Source organism: Epinephelus fuscoguttatus, linkage group LG1, assembly GCF_011397635.1.
Source record: "Epinephelus fuscoguttatus linkage group LG1, E.fuscoguttatus.final_Chr_v1".
Taxonomy (NCBI): domain Eukaryota; kingdom Metazoa; phylum Chordata; class Actinopteri; order Perciformes; family Serranidae; genus Epinephelus; species Epinephelus fuscoguttatus.
The window spans coordinates 45,211,441-45,235,804 of NC_064752.1; the positions used below are offsets into that span (position 1 = coordinate 45,211,441).

Below are 24,364 nucleotides of genomic sequence, written 5' to 3' on the forward strand. Positions count from 1 at the left end.
GCCAGCTTGAAGAGAGGGCAGGACTGTCTTATGTCATCAGGGTATCAAATGTGGAGGTGGGCTCGTTGACTGTGTTGAAGCCATTTTCATTTTACATCATACTGTCGACTGAAGGTTGTCCACATATGATGGACATCCTGTGCTTATCCCAACTTTTCTGTCATATTACTTGGCATTCGGAAAAATGTTTATATGCCTCCACACAGGCGACAGCTGTGGCTGGAGACATTATGTCTACCTGTCTGTTCACCCATCTATCCCATTATCATAACTGTGTATTCAAGGAATGCCTTAAAGCCCAACTTGCAGGTTGGAGACCATGGTGAATAAATGTGTAGGAAAATGATGTAGAAACTCGATTAAAACAAAAAACAAAAACATATACACACTACAGTGACTTTTGGGTCGGTTTTGTGAGAGAATTTTGCTTCGGCATCTAAAAACCCACGAACCGGAAGTGACGTAGCATAAGGGAGTCCAGCCGAGTTCGATTGAGTGTAACATTAATAAACATGGATCCCAGTACTAGTTTTGAGACTGAAGAGGTTGAAAATGTACATTCATATGTATATGACGGCCCACATGATTATAATTATGAGCCTGCTAGGCGTCCAAGAGACCAGGAACAGATCAGGTTTAGGAGAAATAATGGCCACAGCACAGAAATAGAGCTGTGGTGTGAGGAGAACCAGTGGAGAACTGGGCAGGTGTCTTGGTGAGCAACCAGCGTCAGCTAACGACAGCCAACGATGTCTAACGCTGTGTTCACATCACAACATTAAGTTTGCCATCACGTATTAGGTTATAACAAAGCTACCAATAGTTCTGCCAGTATTAGAAACTAATGCGCAAATATCAGCTTGTATCAGACTGTATCTTGCTATGCGTGTTATAACTCCGCATTACGGTGTATTGACGTCCGCAGGGGAGAGAGAGAGAGAGAGACAGAGACAGAGACAGAGAGAAAGAGAGAGAGAGATACGAAGATTTCCTGATAATTTTTTGTATGATAGGTGCTTGTGTGGGAACTGCCAGCCTGTGTCCTCAACTGTGGAGAGTATGTGCTGCAGGGAGGTGGATGCCTTCTGGGCTCTGGTGGAGAATCTGACCCCCATACCAGACATAACATGCCTCACACTGCCCATCAACCCTCACGCCGCCCGCTCCCGTCTCAAACACAGAGGCCTCCCTCTGCGCTGAGCCTGCCTGCCCTCGCACATACCCCCGAGGCTCGGGGCCCCACACAGGGGTATGTGCAGGGCCGCAAGCCTCGGGGGTATGTGCGAGGGCAGGCGGGCTCCGCCAGGAACATAATCGTCCTGTCTAAAATGAGCGCTGCACACACACGACCATGTCTTTGGTCACAGATGAAGCCGTGAAATCGCGCCTCTTCACCTGCACAAAACGCACCCAGGCACAAAAACTACCTCCACTCCTTTTTCTGTCTGGAAAACGGCGGACTCGATGTCTTGACAGACTCGAGTTTGTGCAACCTGCACAAACACAATAATTCGGCATAATCACAAATGGTGAAATGCACTGTTAACAACCAAAAAAATACTAACTCACAAGTTTACTATCACTCAGACTCACTACCACCTACTACTGCGCATTGGACAAGGCAGGGTCAAGGACGCAGAGTCCCTCTCATGACATAGTATCAGGCGATGTTGAAAAAAAAAGCGTTTTTAGAAGAGGGGCTAAAAAGAGCCACTTTTTCCTCTGAATTTGTGCCCTTATGTCATGTAAACCATAATAAATTCTGAATTAACTTCTCATATGGTAATTTTCAGACAAGGTTATGTATATATTTTTAAAAGAATTTAACCTGCAAGTTGCACTTTAAGGGGGTCCTTCAAATTTGGCACAAGTGGCCACTTGAACTCAACTTTAAAGAATTCCAATCATAATAAAAGTGGCAATAGGATAAAATTATAAAGTGATGACATTTTATATCCAAAACATCAGAAGTCAACTTCACTGTAAAATCATAATGTTTTTGGACATGATTCAGTATCTTTTAATTCCATCTAAGTCTTCAGTATATGACTCTGGACAGACATGGATGTAAACTGCAACCTGACTGGTTGGCAGAGGCATACAATTGATCTTTCACTAAGCCTCTCCCTTAATCAGTCACTGTCCAATCCTATGTCAGCAACCGTGTATAGCAACTGAGAGGTCTGTCAAGCTTTCAGCAGAAGCTAATATGTCAAAGCGGCATGCATACGGTAACGTTACCTTCAAGTCCGACACCTGATACCCAAAAAGTGTCGAAGGTGGTGTTGAATTTTCCCCTTCCCCAAGCCCAAGACCCAAGGAAGATATGGCTAAAACAGTGTGGAAGACCACACGAACAGCTGAATACAGCAAAGATCAATAAAAACACCTACGTTTGTTCCAAGTTGAGATGCTAACTAACGTTAGCTAACGCTAGCTTTGTGTGCTAGCTGCTCTCCCTTTGTCTGCCCCAAGGAGGGAACATAACTCAACATTCACTTAAATTTAAACCATATATTGACTTACCCTGCTGTACAAGAACATTCTTTGTCTTTAACGTGAAGTGTCAAGACATGGGGTGCCTGACGCTTGCATTGCAACTGCTGAGCTTTTCCTTCTATTTTAATGTTCTCGTGATTTATACTCCGCCAGCATATGATATTGTTAATGTAGCTCTCACGTGAATATTGAAGACCTTTCTGTCGGCTTCTCTCTGATCTCCGAACAGTTTTTCCAGAAATTTGATGTTATTTCCTTTGGAATATCTCTCACTGATATCGCTGAAAACTCCATATTTTTTATGCTAGGAGCGAAAGCTTGACGGACGTGGCAACAGTAACTAAGGGGGGCGGGGCTTAGCGAAGGGTCAATTGTGAGGTGGGAATTTTAGTTGTGTTTTTTTCTGTCTGTTTGTTGGTTGGTTGTTGTTTTTTTGTTTGTTTGTTTGTTTTATTATTTGCGCCTTACAGAAGGTGCATTAAACTAAAAAATCATGTTAATTTCCCAAATTGAACATTTTGTTTTCTGGCATGTCTACTAAAATCTATATTAAAGGTCTGTAGATTTCAACACTGTGCACTATTTCTCGATAAATGTTTTATGCCCTACTAACCCATTTTACTGCTAAACAAAGTATACCCTCATGTTTTGCAATTTCTTTTTTTTTTCTTTGTTTTTGAAGCATGAGCTTAGTGCTAATAGTTTAAAACTATCTCAGTGGGGATATCAGGGTATATCGCCAAACTCTGAGTTAGCAACATGTAACCTGGGGATGTTAAGAGCTATGCATCAGCTGGGGCCTCATCCCTTAAAATACACTGATTAATTCCATTCTTCATTTGTTCAGCACTGTATACAATTAATGCACAGCTTCATTACAGAGAGAGTCACTGGGAGTCGTTTAGCGTGAATTTGTCCTCTGAGTGATGGTGTCGAGGGATGCCAAATCTTTTGTTATGTTAATTAAAACTCAATGAAATGATAAAAAATACAAAGAGTATTACCTGAAACCTCCAGGGTGGCCTATTATGGGGAGAAAACAAGTTTTCAAGATAATATTTAGCACAGTTAATAAGCTTTTTAAGTATTCAAATCACACCCAAGAATTAACTAAATTTATCTTTTCAGAAATAACTTCCATTTCAGGCAGAGACAAAGCCAGTCCAGATATGGTTCTCAGGATTGATTGATATCTTCTAGCAATGAAACCAGTGAGGAATTACACATTTAGCAACATCTGATACATTAAGTTAATTTTGTCACCACTCTGCCTGTGAGTCACTCAGTCTTGGCAAGTACAAAGACAGTAGTCAACTGCCATGTTGTAATGAAAGATCATGACATTATATACCTGAGCATAGACTTAATGTTTTCATTTGTTAACAGAGCAGTGGTGCTGTTTTTTAGGGGATCATTTCAAACAAAAAAGCCAATTATAATCCAGCTCCTGGCGTCACAACATCCCATGCAACTTTTTTGACATGAAATCCTGAGGCTTCCATCAGCTCCAGATGGAGATGCTGCAACATGACATCTGATGTCTGACATGCACCAAAACCATTAGAGGCATCCTTGATTATGCTAAAAACTCAGCATGCTATATTAGACTGGCCTCACCAGAAAAACAACAGCTGTGTATTTCTCTAATATACAGCTTCTAGTACATCACAATTTCCCATTAGGGATCAATAAAATATTTCTGATTCTGATTTTGACTGTAGCTGTGCAAATAATCATTGGAGAAGCAAAGGCAGAAGTAGCATGACATTATTATAATGATGCACAACCGAAGGTAGAGTGTACAAAGTGTCTGACTTTTACACTTTTTAGACTGCCTGGTCAAGGCAGCTGCTTCACCATTCTGTATAAAAAGGTACAATCAAGGCATGGGGGGACAGATTTGTCTCACCTTTAAGCCAGCATCAAAGGTAGTAACAGCGCAAAAATGATGTATAAACAGGACAGCTGGCAGGATGGTATCATAAGCTATATATGGGTGTGACATTTTGATAACGTGTTATTCGTCTGACCCACCATATGAGATTAAAAATGTAGCTGATAGAAGCTAACTCAAAGAAGAAGAACTGTGGCCGAAAATATCCGCAAATTGGAAAAAAAATGAGGTCAGGGAGCTGCTTACCCTCTTAGCAAAGGACAAGAGAAGCTGCCATTTAACAGAGACGTTAAATGATTGTCACCTTTTGTCATTGTTATTGTTTAGAAAGTGCTGCTGACGCATCTGTTATACTGTATGTCATACATGTCACACCCATAGATGTATTAAGAGACTTGGATACAGCATTGGCAGTGTGACCCCATTTATTTCAATGACAGTTGCTCAGTGGTGGATGAAGCCAAAAAAGCTCTATTTCTGCGGTATGAACTTACCCAGATGATTGGTGCTGCTTCCACGTCACTGGGCCTATAGAGCAGGCACACTAGAGACTTCTGCCGGCCAGGCTGGCTACTTCTGGTTTAGTGCTCTGCTAAATTGAATGGAATAAAAAAATCTCTTTCTAGGGGCCTTGTCATGATGGTGCCGTTGTTTGGTTCTGTGTAAAAATGTGAAGGCAGCATAAAGAAGGGACTTCCTTGCCATCCTTTAGCGCAATCTCTGTGTAAAAATGGCTTTGACACTGCAGACTGCTGTTTGCATTGTGTCTCCTACTGACAGTCACCATTGGTTTCTTTTAACCAGTGATCATATGAACAAAGAAATGAACACAGGATAACCTTTATGAAGAAGCAAGGCTGTTTACATATTCTTTCCTAGTTTGACACAAACTTTCAGGTTGGAGATATAATTTTCAAGTTACTGTCCGATGTACTGGCATCAGAGTTGGGTATAACGCGTTACAAAGTAACACGTTAGAATACTTTGATTACTTTTTGCAGTAAGCTAACGCGTTAGTTTGCTGTTTGAGTAATCAAATACTTAAGTACATTTTCAAACAAGACATCAGTTACTTCCGTTACTTTTAGAACGCTGGTCCTTCAGCTCCGAAACAGCAACGGCTGTCGTTTGGTTCTAATAACGGAGATAACGTTAAGCCTATCAGTCTGAAAGAAGCTACGGAGCTTGTGGCTCGCTACGTGGTCGGAGAAATGCTGCCGTTGTCTATGGTGGAGTCTAAATAGGTGGAGTAGGCCTTACTGACAGACATATTTCAGACTCAGGACTGGCATTATGCCTGGTACACGCTACAGCTGGTACTCACCAATTATCCCCGGTCGTCTTTCACGGCGTGTGTGATGTCATCGGTTTATTCTTGTGCTATTTTTATCACTTTTACTATTATTTAAGTCTCTGCCAGAACTGTGTCTGTTCATGTGCCAGCCGACATGTTGTTGTAGTCACCTAAAAGCGTCAGCAGATGGCAGGAGCTACATTTGAAGCGCCATAAGTAAACTATCAAGCTACTGTATCTTCCACAGGAAGTTTGACAAATGTTTCAGAATAAAAGCCTATTTAGAAAATGGAGGGATTCGCTAGCCGAGGTTATAAGGGACTTTTAATTTGAAACAAGTGTTGAGTTTGAAATGACGGCGTGATATGTTAACTTTACAAAGACAACGGAGCGATAAAAAGTAAATATATAAACACACAGAGGGATTAATAAATAACGGACCATCTATAATGTAGTTTGTTTCAAATGAAGCTGGGAGCCTCTGCAGTTGTGGTGAGTAAAAGCCCCGCCGCTATTTGTTAATGTTATTACTTTATGTCCGACCGTGAGGATGTACCATTGTTTGCTAGCTTGATGCTAATGACAGTAACGTTAACTCAGCGGGTTGACAAAGTGCCTCTGCTGTTTCACAACATCATTTCCCCCTTTTACTCTGTGTGGTAACATCCCTAGAGGAAATATTAAAAATGCTGGGGTGTTGTTGTCATACAGTTGTCTACGGCAGCAGATCGTTCTGTGTTTCTACTGGTCAAAGTGACGGCTGTGATGGGAGAATTGGATCTCAGTGAAGGGCAAGTGGTCCATAACTTTAATTTTGGAGACAAAAAATGTAGGCATAGCGCCCTGTGGTCCATTGCCCAATAGGAAATGTAGAATACTCAAAAGTACTTTTAAAGTAATTGAGTTACTTTACTCAGGGAGTAACGCAGTAAATTAACTGGTTACTTTTTTAAAAAGTAACGCAGTAACGCACTTTGATTACTTTTAAAGTAACCCTTACCCAACACTGACTGGCATATTATAACCCATCGTGTGCATTTTACAAGTATATGTATGTGGATGATGCTGTGATACTGGGCCTCCTGCACCTGATCAGGCTTCCGTTGGTGCTTTTTTATTTTAGTTTTAATTGCAACAACAAAGACACAGGGATGACATACAGATAGGAGGGTCGGGATGAATAATAGTTTATAGAATATTGAAATAGATGAGATGAAGTGGTGTGGTGAATGACTGTTGTAGGGAAGCAGCAGTGTGGAGTCAGTTTGTTCATAAAAGTATTTGAGAAATTAATTATATTTGTGGCAGCAGTAATAACAGAAGCAAACAAAAGGATGGTAAAAATAATGACGATGATGATGATTGTCGTTATTATTAGAATTATAACAACAATAAAAATGATAAATGAGTAAATACATTTAAAAATTAAATGAATGCATTTGTGTGTCTCCACCTGTATTCCTGCCTCTACAGAGTGTGTATGTATTTGCAATAGTGTGTGCATGTGTATGGTCTATATGTGTTTGTGTTTTATATTATTGTACATGGGTGCTGTTTGTTTGAGTTTGTTGTGAAATTAGCTCAGCGGCAACTCAGAGATTTAGGATGTTTTGAATACCTTTCATTCAAGTGTTTAAATTGTTTTGGGCTGAGTATAGTTCCAGTGTTACCTGTTCTGTTAAAAGATTTAACAACTGGGTTATGGTGAGGTTTTTTTCTTGTTTATTCCAATTTAGTAGAATAGTTTTCTTGAAAATAGTTTGGGCTGTCAGTAGGGGTGTTGTGATTTGTTTTTCTTCTCTTGGTGCTTTTGAGGAAGAGATGACAGCTTTTGCACAGTGGTCCTCTATTTAAACAAAGGAAACAAAAGAGATGGTATTTGATTTTTAAAAAAGAAGACCAAAACCACTCTGTCTGCTAAAGAAATCAACAGACAAAACCAATGATGGAAGTGCTCACAACATACAAATATCTCAAAATTGAACTAGACATTAAATTTAACCTTTGGGACCACTGCCACTTCAAAATCATGAAATGCTTAACCATTTTGATATAAACTGTTGGATTTTACAAATAATTTTTATAGGTTTTATTCAGTCTCTGGGGTTTAAAAAAACCCCCAACATATTCTCATAGAATGGTTCATATGATATTCTACAAAAAAGGCATGCACAATAATTAGTATGATATCCTACAAATTGATGTGCCATGAATGACGTTACATAATTAAAGTACAGTTATATAATTAACATAAAGTTACAGGGTTAGGTCTAAGCAATAAAAGTTACTGTGGTTAGGTTTAGGAAAAGAAACATGGTGAGGATATACCTTAAATTATCTCAAAGTTCACACGGATCTGAACATGTGACTCCAGAGGAAAGTTCGAGGCAAAAGTCTGTTTTTTTGTGATCCATCCACCACCCCAACCTGCCTCCTTACAAAAGCACATTGGTCACGTGATCTCAGCCTTTCAAAATATGTGGGATATGTGCAGCCTGAAAAAACGAAGGCAATGCAGAAATGCCAAAAACTGCAGTTCCTCTAATGGCCACTAGAGGTGGGCTCCATAAGCAGGTCAATCCTCATAGAAACTTTTTCATCTCTAAAGCTAATTTCCTACTCACACTTACTAGGCTAAACCTATGCATACTTAAGGGTGTGGCCACTTTGAGTGACAAGTCGCTACTATGGCGACAATGTTGGTTAGAAAATATGATAATGGCACCACCCCAAATTCACAATGTATAAGTGTAGCTGAAGCTGTTACTATTTCATTGTGTTTTCATTTCATGAAAGTTAATTATAACATTTTGGTCACCTCAAAAAGTAACACAGTTTTACTAGAAGATTAACATTTCGGTAGCAAAAATTAGCATTAGCATCAATATTATGGTTAACAATAGCTGTAAATGCACCTTGCTAACCAAGCTAGCAGCTAATGTTAGAGCAAGCTCAACCCTCTCATCCAAATATAGTCACTTCTGCCTCCAAAAATGGAAGATGGCGTTGGCCAAAATGCTAAACTAAGCTTCAAAATGGGAATCTACAAACCAATGGGTGACATCACGGTGACTACATCCATTATTCTCTTGAGTCGATATGGTTCCTATATTGGTACTTCAGGGTGTTTTGTCTTTTGGTCCCATCTGTGTGCTTGGTAACATGCACAAACAGGACAAAGTGAGGCTGCAATGACAAATCGGGATAGCGGGGGAAATCATATGCATTGACCAAGAAACAGACACCAGCCTGTATATCAAACTCTGTCGAAAAATTAGAAAAAATTAACATGACAATACCCATCCCCTTCACTTCAAATACAATCGCACCAGCAACCTGACCCAGGGAGAAAGACAAGTACAAGTATAGTACATACAAGAACTCTCTTATTTCTCCAGCCTGTATAACATACAGCGTTATCAAAAGGTCTCTTACCTGGTCACTTGCACTTTTTCACTTTTATATCAAGTTGGATTTTACTGCTTTTGGAGTGACGTTCTTTTTATTCTATTTATCTGTCTCCATGTCAACAGATTTGTTTTATTCAGTGTTGTTGTCATATTGTGGATGCTGTTCTGTTGTTGCCTTTGTGGATTTTATGGTGTTTCTATGTCTGGAGCAATGGACCAAACAAATTCCCCCATGCAGGATAATAAAGTTGATCTGGATCTGAATCTCTGGACCAAAGTCCAGTCTTGCTTTCCGAGTTCTTATTGAAAAGACTGGTATGCACTGGCTGGTCCACAAGTGTGGAGAAATTGTATGTAACCCTCACACACACACACACACACACACACACACACACACGCCCAGAGGCCGGGCACCAGGTGCTGGGGGGAGTGTGGGGTATTTAATCCTATTGTGGAGCAAAGCTCAGGTCACAACCCCGTGTTCCGCATAGACTCCACCCCTGCTGCCGTCCCATTGGCCCTCCAATAGCAGTTGCTGCGCCCTCTTTATCCAAACTGTTGCTCTGCTGCATTCAGGTCGTATGGGAAAAAGGTAAACATGAGCTTCCTAACAACAAAAAGTTTACCTTACTTTATATTGCAATATTTACTGTAAACCTTGTATTGGACCTTACCTGATAAAGAACATCTGGGAACATTATGCAGTGCTCAAGTCATATCTAGGGATGCAGGACATTGGGATGATATTTTATTTTTTAAAATTTGGTAGTATTCACATTTTTACTTAACATAAATGTCACTTGTGATTTTTTTACACACTTGTAAAATGGTGTGAAAGACTTCTATTTAACCCAGAATCTCCTAAAGTCATGTCTTAAGAAAACATTCTGACTTTATCTTTTAACGTATTTATAGGTACAGAGTGATTTCTTAACATCTGTTTTCCGCTCAGAACCAGATGAAACCCTTCATACCTAATAACCAGCACACTGACTGCAGTACTTTAACATGGAGCTGGGAACAGGAACTTCTTTTTGAGGACAGAAAACTACCAAGTATCAAAGGTTGGCTTTTAGTTCTTGCTCACAGTGGTGATTTATCTTATATTCTTTACTGTGACCTCCGCTCAGTTTGTAGATAATTTCTTTGAACCACAATATAATTCTGTCAACTATGTCCCGTGTGACTTGAACGCATCACGACACCAGCTGTCTCACACCAGGAAGTGGCTTGGGATTGACCTGCGGTTTGTGTGTGTGTGTGTGTGTGTGTGTTGGTGTCACAGAGAGGGAACAACCCCCTTCATGCCTTGTTAGGAAAGCCCGTCCTCCCTCCCTCTGCCTTCCCTCCTTCTGTCTCTCCGTCCCTCTACACTCGCTCTCAGTACATGTCAGCTACAGCATGCGGCAGCCTCCCACCTCTGCTTGTTCACCAGGATGAACACGTTCTGCTCTCTGCTCTGTATCAAATACAGGTAGGGAGGGTCTGGACACACACGCGCGCGCGGACACACACACACACACACACACACACACACACACACACACAAATAGAGCCAGTAGGTGTTGGGTAACTGTTGTTGACAGTGGAAGTTGTAGTAGCAGACAAAGGCACCATAAAGGATAGATGATAGCACACACTGTCAGTAAGTTTAGTTGAACTGTTGACTCTAAAACAAGGCATGTGGCTGTCCTTCATTTTAACACCTTGTATCAGGAATGAAATGTATAGGAATTGGTAGGGGTAGGTGTAGTAGGTGTGTTTTTATTTCAAGTGTGCATACAAAAATACAAATTAGTTTGGTGTCAAGAAGGCACAGGATGACATAACTTAACGTTAGTGTATTTCTGGTTCAGAGTGAAATCAGTGCTGTTTCACTACTTAAATGAAATTAGTGACGTTTTCGCCTCAGCAGCTTTTTTGATACTGTGTTTTTGGGGGGGTTCTGTGTATCTTTTTGGTGGAGAGATTTACAGTGTTGTATTTATTTGAAAATCTGGTTACCATCATTCCTCATCCAACAAATCTTTGCATCCAAATGACAAAACATTTGGTTTTGGGTTAGGGGTAGGGGCAGTGCAACATGCCCATACCTGAATAGCAATAAAGCTCATGTAGTAGTGCTTTCTAAACCAAGCCACGTGATTGTTGTCAAAATCAATTCATGTGAACATGTTCTGATCCTCCACCTGTATGGTTAAGGTTTGTTTAATATTAGGCACTAAAACTACTTGGTTAAGGTTAAGGGAAGACTGTAGTCATGGTTGAAAGAAACCAGCAATGACTGTTGAATAAGACAGGACGGCAATAGCAGTCTCATGTCAAAGTCAGACACTTTGTGCACAACCTTGGAGCCCATCTGCTATCAGTCTGATGGAGATTTAGCCTCTGGGGACCAATGTGTCAGGGATTCGGATGTAGCGAGCTAGCCTGTTCTCATTCCAAGGTCTTCAGAAGCTTTGTCATGCCCCAACCTTTCAACCAGGAGATAGCTGTTTGTGTCCCATGTGAAACCAAAAGTGAGTGCTGTTTTGACATAACATTATGTAGCCAATGTTAGTCTGTCACATACTAACTTTGCTCAAGTGACATATTTCAGTCTGTTCTCAGCATTTTTTTTGTATGTTTTCCTACACAAAGCAATATGTACACATCCCAGGTATTTTGAAAAGCTCCGATAAAGTGAGTAATGCACTGATGGCAGTTAACAAGGAAGCAGTCCTGAGCAGGTTGGGGTGTTTCAGGATTTTAAAGTACATCCTCACCGTGTTTCTTTTCCTAAACCTAACCAAAAAACTTAACTTGCCTAAACCTAAAGACACCGAACCATGTTTCTTTTCCTAAACCCACCTACAATAACCTAACCTAACCTCCATGCACTGGTCATTGTTTGCAGTGTGATTAGCAATTTCAGAACCCATGGGCTACTGGATTACTTTGTGCACCTAAACATCAAACCCCTTCTCCTGTAGCACTATAACAACACCATGCTACTTCCGCCTGTGTTCTCAGCAGGCAGCAGTCATTATTTACATGACCACAAGATTGTACAGCTTTTCTTAATAGCATTGTTGCAAAAGCATAGCACCCATCCTCCACTTCCTGTCTGATTAACACCATTAGCTCTTTCAGCACTGTTAAGCACTGTTAGTACCGTTAGCTGCTAGCCACCTCCATATTGAGAACCTTGTCCAAATAACTCATACTTTCTGAATTTCACATAGAGCCTTTTTAAGTTTTCTCAAAGCAGCCTGACAGCTGGATGTAAACATAGTTCGTCTACTTCTTTTTCATGCTCTCTGTCTGTGGATTGGTTTTTTATATCTTTGAGTGTTTTCTGAGAGAGAAGACATGTGATACCTCTGTATTTAAACTCCAACTTGTGTATAAATGCCTGATGCAGATCTCCATTTCAAAGCAGTCTGATTGTCAAAACATCACATTTGTGAATTGTCAAAGTCACTGTCACAGACTAAAAACACGCTCGGAGTCCTTCTGATGTATCTGCTCCTAAAAGCTTCTCTGTGCGACAGCTTCTACATCTATGTGACTTCAAACACACTTTCAGCGAGGCACGTTCTGTGTCTGTGTGTGAGTGTGCTTGTGTTTGTGTCAGCTACAGTACATAATGCTTTGAAATTAGACAAGTCATTTTGGTATAAAACCAGTAGGACGCTGTGGCGTTGTTCATGAGAAAAGTGGCAAAGTGGCAGCTCTGTCAACCTTAAAAGACTCTAGTGTGTGTGTGTGTGTGTGTGTGGACGCATAAGTGTGTGTATGTGTGTGTTTACGCACCATTTGTGTGACGTTCAAAGTCCATTTGTGCCATTTTTATGTACTTTGAAGGGAGGAGGACTACTGACTGCGATGATGAAATCTGTATTCTCTCTTTCTCTTTTTCCACACACAAACACACCTCTCTCGCTCAGAGATTAACTGTACACGGAGTGGATAAAATATCATTGTAGTGTGTAGCTGAGGTCCCTTTCAAGATTTCACTACACAGATCTGGCCTACGAGAGAGGACTGAACCTGCTCCTGCTCCTTAAAATAACATTTAAAAAAAAGTTTTGTTTCGAGCAAAAAGTCCTCCAGCCTGAACAACAAAATAGTTCTAATAGTGTTGCTTTTCAAAATGACCAAAATTAGTGTTTTCTAATTAGCAATCACTATCATCAGTACTTCAAAAGCAGTTACAAAAATGATTAAATAAGACAATTTTCTGGTCTGCCATTTCTCTGGTTAACATTCAGTCAATTTTAGCAAATACAACCTTGCTTAAAGGAAATGGCCAGTTTAGAATGAAAATACAGACAGTACTTACTGACCCTCATGCCGACATGAAGTCCAGTGTAGTTTTTTAATCCACAAAACTCGTTAGGGGTATCGGAGGATAACAGCTAGCCGGAATAACATAAGTGCATGGAACCCACATTTTGAAAATGTAATAAAACTCGTAATCCAAGTGCCCTGAAGCCGCAGCATGCAAAATTGACTTGAAAAGACGTAATTTACTCCACTTTTATAGCATCATTTCTTGCCATGGTCAGTTAGCCTGCCCTGCAGGCGTGCTGTGTTTACAAGGCAACTTGCGCGAGACTCGAAAACTAGCACCACCACCAGCCATCAGCTAGTCTTAACTGACCACGGTGAGAAATGATGCTATAAAAGTAGAGTAAATTACGTCTTTTCAAGTCAATTTTGCATGCCGCGGCTTCAGGGCACTTGGATTACAACGGACAAGCCGTTCTGAAGTTTCTGAAATGCATTAGCAGAGTTTTATTACATTTCAAAATGTGGGTTCCATGCACTTCAAGTGTAGCTGTTATACCGGTGAGCTGTTATCCTCCAATACCCCGAACGAGTTTTGTGGATTAAAAAACTACGCTGGACTTCTTGTCGGAAAGAGGGTGAGTAAGTACTGTCTGTATTTTCATTCTAAAGTGGCCATTTCCTTTAAGGTTCGGGAAATATGGCTGACATGGTCAAAAAAACTAGTTTACCAAGTTGACTGTTGCAAGGAGACAGAGTCTCATAAGCGAAAGCACTGCATGAGCAAAGCGAGAGCATGAATGAGTCAGGACTTTGTTAAACTCCCGCCTTCTGGGGGGAAAAAAGCATTGTTAAACTATAACCTCTCTCTCCCTTCCCATCAGGCGCTGTTTCCAGACAGCCCACTTCTACGTGGAAGACAGCAATTCACCTAGGGTGGTACCCAATGAGACGATCCCAGTCATACCCATTCCAGGTAACAACCAACCGCACCACTGCTCACACTTAAAACCCACATGCAAAACTGCTGGCCTCATGTGCTGGTATACCTTGCCATAACAAAAGATTTCAGACGATTTGTTTGTTGGTATTGTTCGTCTGCTGTTGTAAGTAGATATAAGATATTTTGTTTGGCATTATATGAGTTGGTCTATTTCACTTCTGATGTGTTGAATATAATGCAGTTTGCATGTGTGCAAGCTCAGAGTAATGCTTCCATACATTAGAAGACTTTGGAAAGACTTTTAAAAGACTAAATTCTGACCCTCTCTCACATCTAAAGACAACATGGGTCTTTAGTCATACACTACTAGATTTAGTAAAGACTGGGGATCTTACAGAGTCGCTATTTGCAAGACAAATTAACAAGTCATTGTGTGTCTGCAAAAACACGTAACTCTAGACACACAAGATAAAAGGTGTAATATGTCCACAGTATTGAACAGTTGGGCATAAGTATGTTCCATAAAGATAAACTTTATATGTGTACAAACTTTACATTTTGGATCTTGCTACTAGCCCCCGTTGATTAGCTGCACTATTTTAGAGGGAGGAAACCATGGGAATGAGAGGTGATCTGTTTCCAAAATTTAAAAAAAATGTCACTAAAATAAGTGCAGGTTGGTGGATCACATACACACTGAACTGACTCTTGTTCACGCCACACCAGTTTCACTCCCTTTTTCACAAAACAGAACCAATACTTGTTCACAAAACACAACCAATACTTGTTCACATTCTGGCGCCTCCCCAGAGCCCCCTCCATATTTACTATCTAGCTGGTGACGCTTCCTGTTTGGTGCTGGAAAAGGCGCAGCTACTGGTTGTTAACAATTTTCACGTCACTGAACTTCAGTATTTGAATAAGCCAAGACTGAAAACTTAAGATAAGATTTTAGTTTCAGACTTGAGTTGATGACCACTTAACACCAAACAATCAAGACCACTGAAGCGCGCTGCAACTGAAATATAACTCTCATGATTTTATTCCAACATGAGGAATATGTCTGTGACAGTGAAATCGCTTGAAAAGTCATTTTTGTGTGAGGCCGGTATTAATTGAATACAATGTATTTGACCCTAATCAGATTGCTTTACACACCTTGCTTTGGAACTCTAAAACAAAACACACGGATGCATAAAGTACGCAGCGCATTGTCTTTTGTAAGCACTATCAACTGACTGGAGCACCTGTTTTTGGCTAAAATGATCCACGTTATGTCCACTCTTTCTTCCTATGATAACTCCTGTTGGACATCTGCTCAGCTGAGGAAACTTTTCCCTCAGCCTGGTTCTTTTAAACGGTCTCAGACGCCCTGTAGTCACCATCAGTGTTGCAGGTGGTGTTCATCTCTGTTTGCTGACCATATGCTCAGCAGTAAAACTTGTCCTATCGGCCTTTTGTCAGTAAAGCTTGATGACCCTTGACTAACAAACCATTAACTTTTTACGCCACATTAAGCACAGGACTGTTGCTCAAACCTTTTCCCTGAGATGAGTGACTGGTTTGTGTGAATAAAGTTAAACAAGCTGATGCCGCCTTGTGGAAATACATAGTGTTAACATTAGTTGATTCAGTAAATAAAGTGACATGAAGTAATTCATGGTACAGTTTTAAATAACATATATTTTAATCTTAGCAGGAAGGTATCGAGTATTCTCAAGTCAAAGGCTCAAGTCCAAGTGAAGTCACGAGTCATTGCCGGTAATGTCCATTGGAGGTAGATGTCTTGTTTAACTTTGTCAAGTCGAGTCTTAAGTCATCAGATTCGTGGCTGGAGTGTGATTCAAGTCCAAGTCATGTGACTCAAGTCCACACTTCTGGAAGACACCCTGAAAAACCGAGTGTTAGCAATGAGATTATTGGATTACACAGCTCAGACTACTGGTGACTTCAGTCAAAAAATATGATCTGTAGCCACATTACAACCTGTGTTGTGTCAGTGTGTGTGTGTGTGTGTGTGTGTGTGTGTGTGTGTGTGTGTGTGTGTTCACTGTAATTGGTCATAGCCTCTCTCTCTCACACACACACACACACACACACACACACACACACACACACAAAACCTCTACAGGGCTTGAAAACTGCTCTCTGGCTGCTCCAGCTCCAGTCCTCAGGTCCAGGATTTGGATCCAAACCCGTCAAATCGATTAAAAGCTTGTGGGGCCTCTTTACAATGAGCCTTGGCTGAGTCCAGAGGCCTCCATTCACACCAGGGCCAGTGTGCCCAGCATGGCAGAGTCCAGCACAGACAAAAAGAGGGTCTACCATTGAGCTTATGCCCCATCCCCCAGCAGCAGGAACACAGGCTCTCTGTGTACCATTGATTTCACATCACTGTGGTGATGATATGTTTGTTTGTTTTTTTTATAACCACTGGAGGTGTCATGTAGCTTTACAGACTTTCAGAGGCTAAATATCAGAAAACACTGTTTGGACATCAGAGTCCACTGGTGCAGACAGGGTGGTGTGTGACCATATGTTAGTTGTGTTAATTGTCTCAATAAGCTCAGACCTAGAGCCTCGCACATCCCATAATCCTCTTTAAGACCTTCTGCTGGATTTAAAACCTGCAGGCAGCAGTCACTTATACTGCGGAACCTTCCTGTCAAAACACACACACACGCACACAGACAAACATTACAGATGTGTTACATTAGGATGGGTAGATCAATATCTGATAATCAAACACTGCTTATTTGGTATGCATACCTATAAAAAGTCACACTTATTACAGTTAGTTTAAAACAACCATGAGATTGATGATTATGAAGTAGTGATGACATAGTCATGTTATTAAGGGGAAATTCCACCAATTGTAAAGCATCAAAAGTGTGTTTGAGCAATTCTAATTCATAAATATAATAAAAACATTATAGGATGAAGCCTTTAGAGTCTACAGAGGGAGCTGTGTGAAGTCTGATAAATGTCCTCAAGTGATGTCATTTGAGTCATAGTTGTTTTGGGCTGGAGACAAGTTTGGCAATGAAAAAAAATCTGAGGGCGTAGTGTTAGAAAGAAGTGAGCTTATACCAGAACTGTGTGGCTGACACCTCATCTTTTCACTCCGACCTCGTCACATATTAACATTTGGTAATGGACTTTTCACGAAGACATCTGATGTGCAAGGTACCCTGGGTGCATTGGTTGTTGAAGTTCTGGGACGCCATGTCAACTTCTGCCTGTGCCATGCATTGTGTCTTTTCAAAAATACTCCTACAGGAAATGTACAGTTTGCATACAGTCGTAATGAACACACTATGTCAGTACAACACTGTAATTTGATGTTTTTTCCTTCTACATCAAATGCGCGTGGTTACGTTTAGCACACGCACTTGATTGGGTTTAAGCAATGAAAGCACGTGGCTGGGTTCAGGATAAAAAACAGGGTTTGGCTTTACAATCTTTCAAGAAGCGAACACCAGCCTCCCGGGTGAAAGTCAGTGGTTGTTGGACCCATGCATCACCCTTCCCACCTGCCCTACTCTGACTTTTGCCCCCTTAACTTACAACGTTGTCTGGCTGCGTTTCCTCTTGCCACTGCCTGGCATGGTTACAGAATAACGACAAAATGTCAGTGATAACTACAAAATGTAGTTAAACTCCTAGTTTAATTACATGTAGACATTACTCCCGAGCACTGCTAATCAGTACTATATGAAGGGTCAGCTGTTAGAGCCGCATCATGGGTAATGTAGGATGGATCCATTTTTGACAAGGTAAAAGAATGCATAGAACAAACAGACATGGTTCTGCGTCATCAATTGGTGAGTCTGACGTTACAGGAGTGCAATGCTAAATTAACAGAGTGCTACACTTATGTTTTAATGCACTCACCATAATTATTAGAAAATGTGACTGAAAACAAACTATGAATTACTTTTCCCTCCTTTCTCACTCAGCTTAGTTTTTCTAACAGCTTTTTTCTATTACGTCGGAGCTTGTAGGTGTTTTCCTGCAGATCGGTGATCTGCCAGAAACACAATGCAAGAACAAAAAAAAAATTGTCCTGATAAAGAGGAAGTGTCTTGGCTAATATTCTCCAAAATCAACACTCTCACACCTAGACAACACAGAATAGGTCAAATTTTACTGACCTCCAAAATGACATATATGATCATCTCCAAAATGACATGTATTACCGTCCTAACAGTCATAGTATTAAACACATCCTTACGTTATCAAACGGTCACAATTACACTATAAAACTTTGTGGTTAAGTTATTGTTGCTTGTTTTTAACTTGTGATCAGCTGGAACAGGTACATATGCATTTCCCTGTGCATTGTACCTGTATAATTGTGTATATGACAAATAAACTTGAAACATGAATTAAGTGATAATGGAAATAACTATTAGTGGCAGCCCTAATTATTCTTGCAGGTTTTGTACTCAAAATGATACATAAAGAAGTCATGTGGTGCACTTTGTTGTAGGTATTTGGTTTGCTGATGATTATTATGCCTCCGCACCAGTGACAGCCATGACCAGAGTGAAGTTTTTGGGTTGTGCTTCCGTTCGTCCCATTTTCATGAACGTGATATCTCAGGAACACCTTGATGGAATTTCTTAAAATTTGACACAAACATCCACTTGGACTCAAGGATAAGCTGATTAGATTTTAGTGGTCAAAAGTCAAGATCATTGTGAGTTTGCATCTGTCTGATTCTCATGAACTTCAGAGAATTTCGTCAGATTTGGCACACACACATCCCCCAGGACTCAAGGATAAACTGATTAGATTTTGGTGGTCAGAGGTCAGCGTGACCTCATAAAACACATGTTTTTGACATTACTCAAGAATTAATTCGCTAATTATGCCAAAATAATACACAAATATCTAATAAGATAAAAATGATGATCGAATGATCGAACACCATATTTCAAGTCGAATACTGAATTGGTGACACTAATCTTGGGTGTCCACTTTGAAACTGTGCTGATTGTATAGATCGTCTGTGCTGCTGGTTCGAAGATGTGTGTGGAGCATCCATGTTTTAAAAGTTGTAGTTTCTTTGCAACAGCATCCATATTTGAAGCATTGTTTATTGCCATGGCTTCATATGAATCCTGACAAACATGAATGGAGACTGTAACTTGACTGATTGGCTGGGGGTTACAACCGCAAGGCAGTAATTCTAGTTTTTGAGGAAACCAGGTTGTTTTCTGCTGCGTTACTAATGAATACTTTATGTATTCTGGAGCGAAATAACAAATATTTCAATACATTCTTTGGTGTAAGTGATTGTACTCTGCTATGTAAAAGATATCAAAGCAATACAATGAGATTGCATCACTTCTCCATGTAGCTAATTGGCTTTTCCAGACCGCTTACACTCAGCAGCCTGCTGTGTTTACTGACACACAAATCATTTTGACATATTTGCATACCTAAATGAGCGTCTCGCAAGACACAAAGTGAGAGCGAGTGCGTGTATGCTCTTGTTAATATTTGATGAAGACTAAACTGAGGGGTGCTGTGAGAGAGTTTTAGCTGTTGTGTAATGTTTTTACATCCTTTTCACTGAACGGCCTCCAATCATGTGGGTCGAGTTCAGCTTTTTATGCTGTCGGTGTCTGAAGAACGACTACCACTTTGCAACCGTTTGTATGCAAGTGTTTGCCAGCTGATGAAACATGCACTCCAGTCTTGTGCCATCCTGCTAAAAGCTCCCACGAGCAACACAACATCACAACAACAGAAAATTACTCATGCAAGCTTTCTTGTATGTTTTTAATTGCTTGCTCCTCTGTGGTGAAGCAGTGGAACTGAAACACTGCTGATCTTGCATTATTCTTGGTGGAGATGGATGTAGGGAATGGATTTACTCAAAACACCATTTACTGTAGTACCATGACTGCATATATTAGCATATGCCCTTAACCCTAGCAATTTAATTCAACAATATCCATCAGTCTAAATTCTAAAATGCATCTATACTGTTAGCACTGTCGCCTCACAGCAAGAGAGTTCCTGGTTCTAACCCAGAGTGGGGGGCTTGACCCTAGGGTGAGGGAGCCCTTCTGTGTGGAGTGTGCATGTTCTCCCCGTGTCAGCGTGGGTTCTCTCCGGGCACTCCGGCTTCCTCCCACAGTCCAAAGACATGCAGGTTGGGGATAGGTTAATTGATAACTCTAAATTGTCCGTAGGTGTGAATGTGAGCGTGAATGGTTGTTTGTCTCTATGTGTCAGCCCTGTGATAGTCTGGCGACCTGTCCAGGGTGTACCCTGCCTCTCGCCCGATGTCAGCTGGGATAGGCTCCAGCCCCCCTGCAACCCCCAACAGGATAAGCGGTTAGAGGAAGTGAATTAATGAATGAATGCATCATTTGCACAATAAATTAATGACGAGAAGAGAAAAAGTTGAGTCTTGACCTTTAAAACAGTGGTTGACAAAAAATTCAGTGAACATTAAATAACACTTTTTTTTTTAAGCACGTCATTATAACATTCAGTATTCACAACCAGGTGACATGCTGACATGCAGCAAGGGGCCGCGAGCCGGAATCGAACCCACGGCTACTGCAGCAAGGCAGAGCCTCTGTGCATGGGGCGCCGGCACTATCCACTACGCTACCGATGCCCCGGAAATGACTTTTATAGACATCCTTTATCCACTTCATTCACACTGATGTCCGGTGAAATTATAACATGGTAGTATTGTTCTGTATGGAATGTAAGTAAGTTAAGTGACATAACTACATCATGTAATGTGAAGTAACTACTTTAACACATTAAGGGGTAGTACACATACTGTGTTTTTTGCGCTCTCAAATTCTTTGTTTTCAATGTAGACACACAGCAGGTGCACTCCAATGCCAGGGCAATGCAGTCATGTTACAAGGAATAACCAATCACGGCAGACAGATATCTTTCCCTTCTTCCGTAAAAAACAGTCTGTGATAAATATGGAAAAGCTGATCATTTTGGTGCAGAGCTACCAGAGCTTTACATCTGTCCCAGGGATGATATACCCACACACTTATAAACAGCACTTGGAAGAAGATCAGCTCTGCACTCAGGATTTCAGGTGTATTGGCTGTGCTATGGTGCTTGTTAAGGTTGCCCAGCAACCTCAGACACAACCTGCCGCTGCGCTCTTGAAAGCTGGCTCAAAAAAGGCACAAAAGTAGCACCCAGTGCCTGACCTCGCATTTTTAAGGCAAGATGCAGCATGTGTGGCCCAAAGCTGGCACAAAAACACTGCTCATTGCTAATCAGGAAATTAGTGCGTCCACCATGACAAAGGATCCTTATTGATTTTCCATTGCCATTGCATGCACATGATTTTGACACAAAATATGCCACCTTCAAATAATGCAATGTTAAGAGGCTGTGGCTATTTCACATATTTCTGTGAGATCATGTTGATTTTGCAGTTGCTTATGTTGGCTCAAAAAAAAAAAAAAAAACAAAGGACACAAACAGCTTCTACACTACAACAATTTTTTCTTAGCTGCTGTTTCGAAGGTCAAGAATAGACTTTCAGCTCAGAAAAATGGACATTTGAGCATTTTCAGTATAATTTCATGGTAACTGGGGAACTCCATTTGCTGAGGAAAATGATCAATACAAATGCCAATAAATGAACCTTAGTTGAGACTATTTGCTCAACATAACTGACTGTTTTCTCCCTGAGTCAGATATCACCATCTCAACTCTTCTTACATCTCACATACGTGCTGAGCAATCAATGGGCTTTACGTTAAATCATCAAACTGGTAAAACATGGTGTTGCTCTGGAAATGTCAGATTTCTCCAAGACTGCCAAAATCAGTTTCTCAATTAATGTGAGGTGAGAAATAGGCCATTGAGTTGCTGATATCTGTTACACTTAGTATAAATACTTGCTTACAAGGTTTAGGTGTTTGAAGAGTTGAGTCACATCATCACAGATTGCTCTGCCAGCCATGTGGTGGTGAGTCACTTCTCAGTATCCAGAATGTTGTCGTGAAACTGAGCCTGTGAGCTGTAGTAGTAGCCTGGCTTGCCAAGGTCACTTCTAATTCTCATATTGCGGTAACCCTAGACTGTTATGTAAAGGATGAATGGATTTGACAAAACAATGGCTATGGTCTGGCAAGCCTCACATAATACCTGTGTACTTTACCTTTATTTCTCAAAGGCAGGTTGCTCTGTTTCTGCAGTGCACTGTCAAATTTCGAAGTTGTGTCCAGTGGTGCCGCTTTAACCCTGGCGTTATCTTTTCTCTGCAGATGATATGGAAGCCATTCCAGTCAAGCAGTTCATCAAACATGTCTCTGAACTCTACTCAAATAACCAACATGGATTTTCTGAAGATTTTGAGGTAAGAAGTGAAGTCTTTTATGTGGAAGCTATGGGTGGGAATCTCTAGGCACCTCATGATTCCATTCCATTTCAGAGGGCTACAGTGTGATTTTAAATCAATTATTGATGCATCTTGATGCAATGGATTTTGATTTGATTGATTATGTATGAACAATTTTTGGCAGATGCTGTTTGCACCCAGTGTGGAATAGCCAATGTAGCTATTTATACCCAGGTGTATATTCCAGGACGTCCTAGCAACTTCAAAATATGACAACACGAATGGGTCTTTGTTTGTGCATTCAGCAGCTTTATACATTCTAAAATCAGAAAAAAATAATAATCGTAGTGGTTAACTACTGATGTTAACTCACACAGGACACAAACCCCAGTCTCCTGTTTGAAATTCTTGAGCTTGCCACAGTCACCCACCACATATCGCTTTCTCCATAGACTGTGTCACCCTTTTATTAAGTCACCTGACTGTATTGCAGTACATTTGTGTTTTTTCTCAATAATCCATCCACTCTCATTCCAAAGTCATCAAATACCGCTGCTTGGTCAGTGATTTCTGTGTCAGACATTGAGAAATTAAAGCCAACCTTTTGTGGTGGTATGATATGCTGCAAGTGGCGTCAGTCCATAACACCACTGGAGCGTGTCAGTTAGAAACGCCACTAGACAACAATATAACTTAAGGAGCCAGAAAGTCCCCATAGGGCAGGACCAAGGGAAGGTGGATGGGTCCAACAAACTCCGGACCTTCACCCAGGAGTGCAGTGTTTGCTTCCCATGAAAATGTTGAGCCACACCATGATGTTTTTTTTTTGTTGTTGTTGCCTTGTGTTGCCACTTTCACATTTGTCGCACAAAATGTAAATACAATGTTTTACTGACATTGTACATTTGATTTGAAAAAGACTGTATGCATATTGTACATGACATGGCATCCCAGTATGTCAACAACAGACACATCCAGGATACCTAGTGTAACATATGGAGACATCAGAAGTTCACTGACCATGCAGCGATTTGTATTGAGTCGGGAGTGGAAATATTTGCAGTTATTTACCATTTTAATCTCAGAGGATATTCGAGACTGGCAAAGTACTAGCCCTAACCAGGGCTCCTAATTCTAACCGCTTCTGACCTCAATGTGTCATAGTGACAAGTACTAGCCAATCACAGCATGGAGTGGGATCCTTAATAATGCATTGGGTGTAAATAGCCAAATATAGCTGCGGTGTGACTATTCTCACTAATGTGCATATAGACACTATCTTCATTTTTTCTCACGGTGTGACTATTTGCTACTTCTAAAACATAACATACTTGTAATGATCCATAATTTAAATAAACAGATGAATTCATTCGCATTACCTTTTATTAATACAATAGTAGTAACACACAACATTGAAGTGAGAGTCTCTCTCGATGGGATATTTAAAAATAGTGATTTAGTGCAGTCCAGTTAGTCCTTCTCAGGCAAGCACAGGGGCTTAGTGTTGCTGGAGCACACAGGAACAATGCACTGTCAAGCTTTTTTTTTCTCCAAGTGAGGATTAAAATGTATGCAGATAAACAGAACAGGTTTTACCAAATTTCTTTTTTATCAAGCTCGTGCAACCTAGCAACAGTAAGGGGGGTGGGACTTTGGATCTGTCAGATTACAGCTGTAAGGAGCGTACAGCCTGGACTGTACACAT

General features: G+C 40.7%; 1 protein-coding gene across 1 annotated transcript in view; it reads left to right on the plus strand.

Annotated features, from left to right (window-relative positions):
• The window catches only part of ptprga (protein tyrosine phosphatase receptor type Ga), a 607,325-nt gene that overhangs the window by 541,935 nt on the left and 41,026 nt on the right, over positions 1-24,364 (plus strand). The window contains exons 14-15 of the mRNA XM_049566435.1: positions 14,254-14,345; positions 22,586-22,677. Of these exons, the coding sequence (XP_049422392.1) occupies positions 14,254-14,345; positions 22,586-22,677 (184 nt within the window). The remainder of the gene's footprint in view (positions 1-14,253; positions 14,346-22,585; positions 22,678-24,364) is intronic.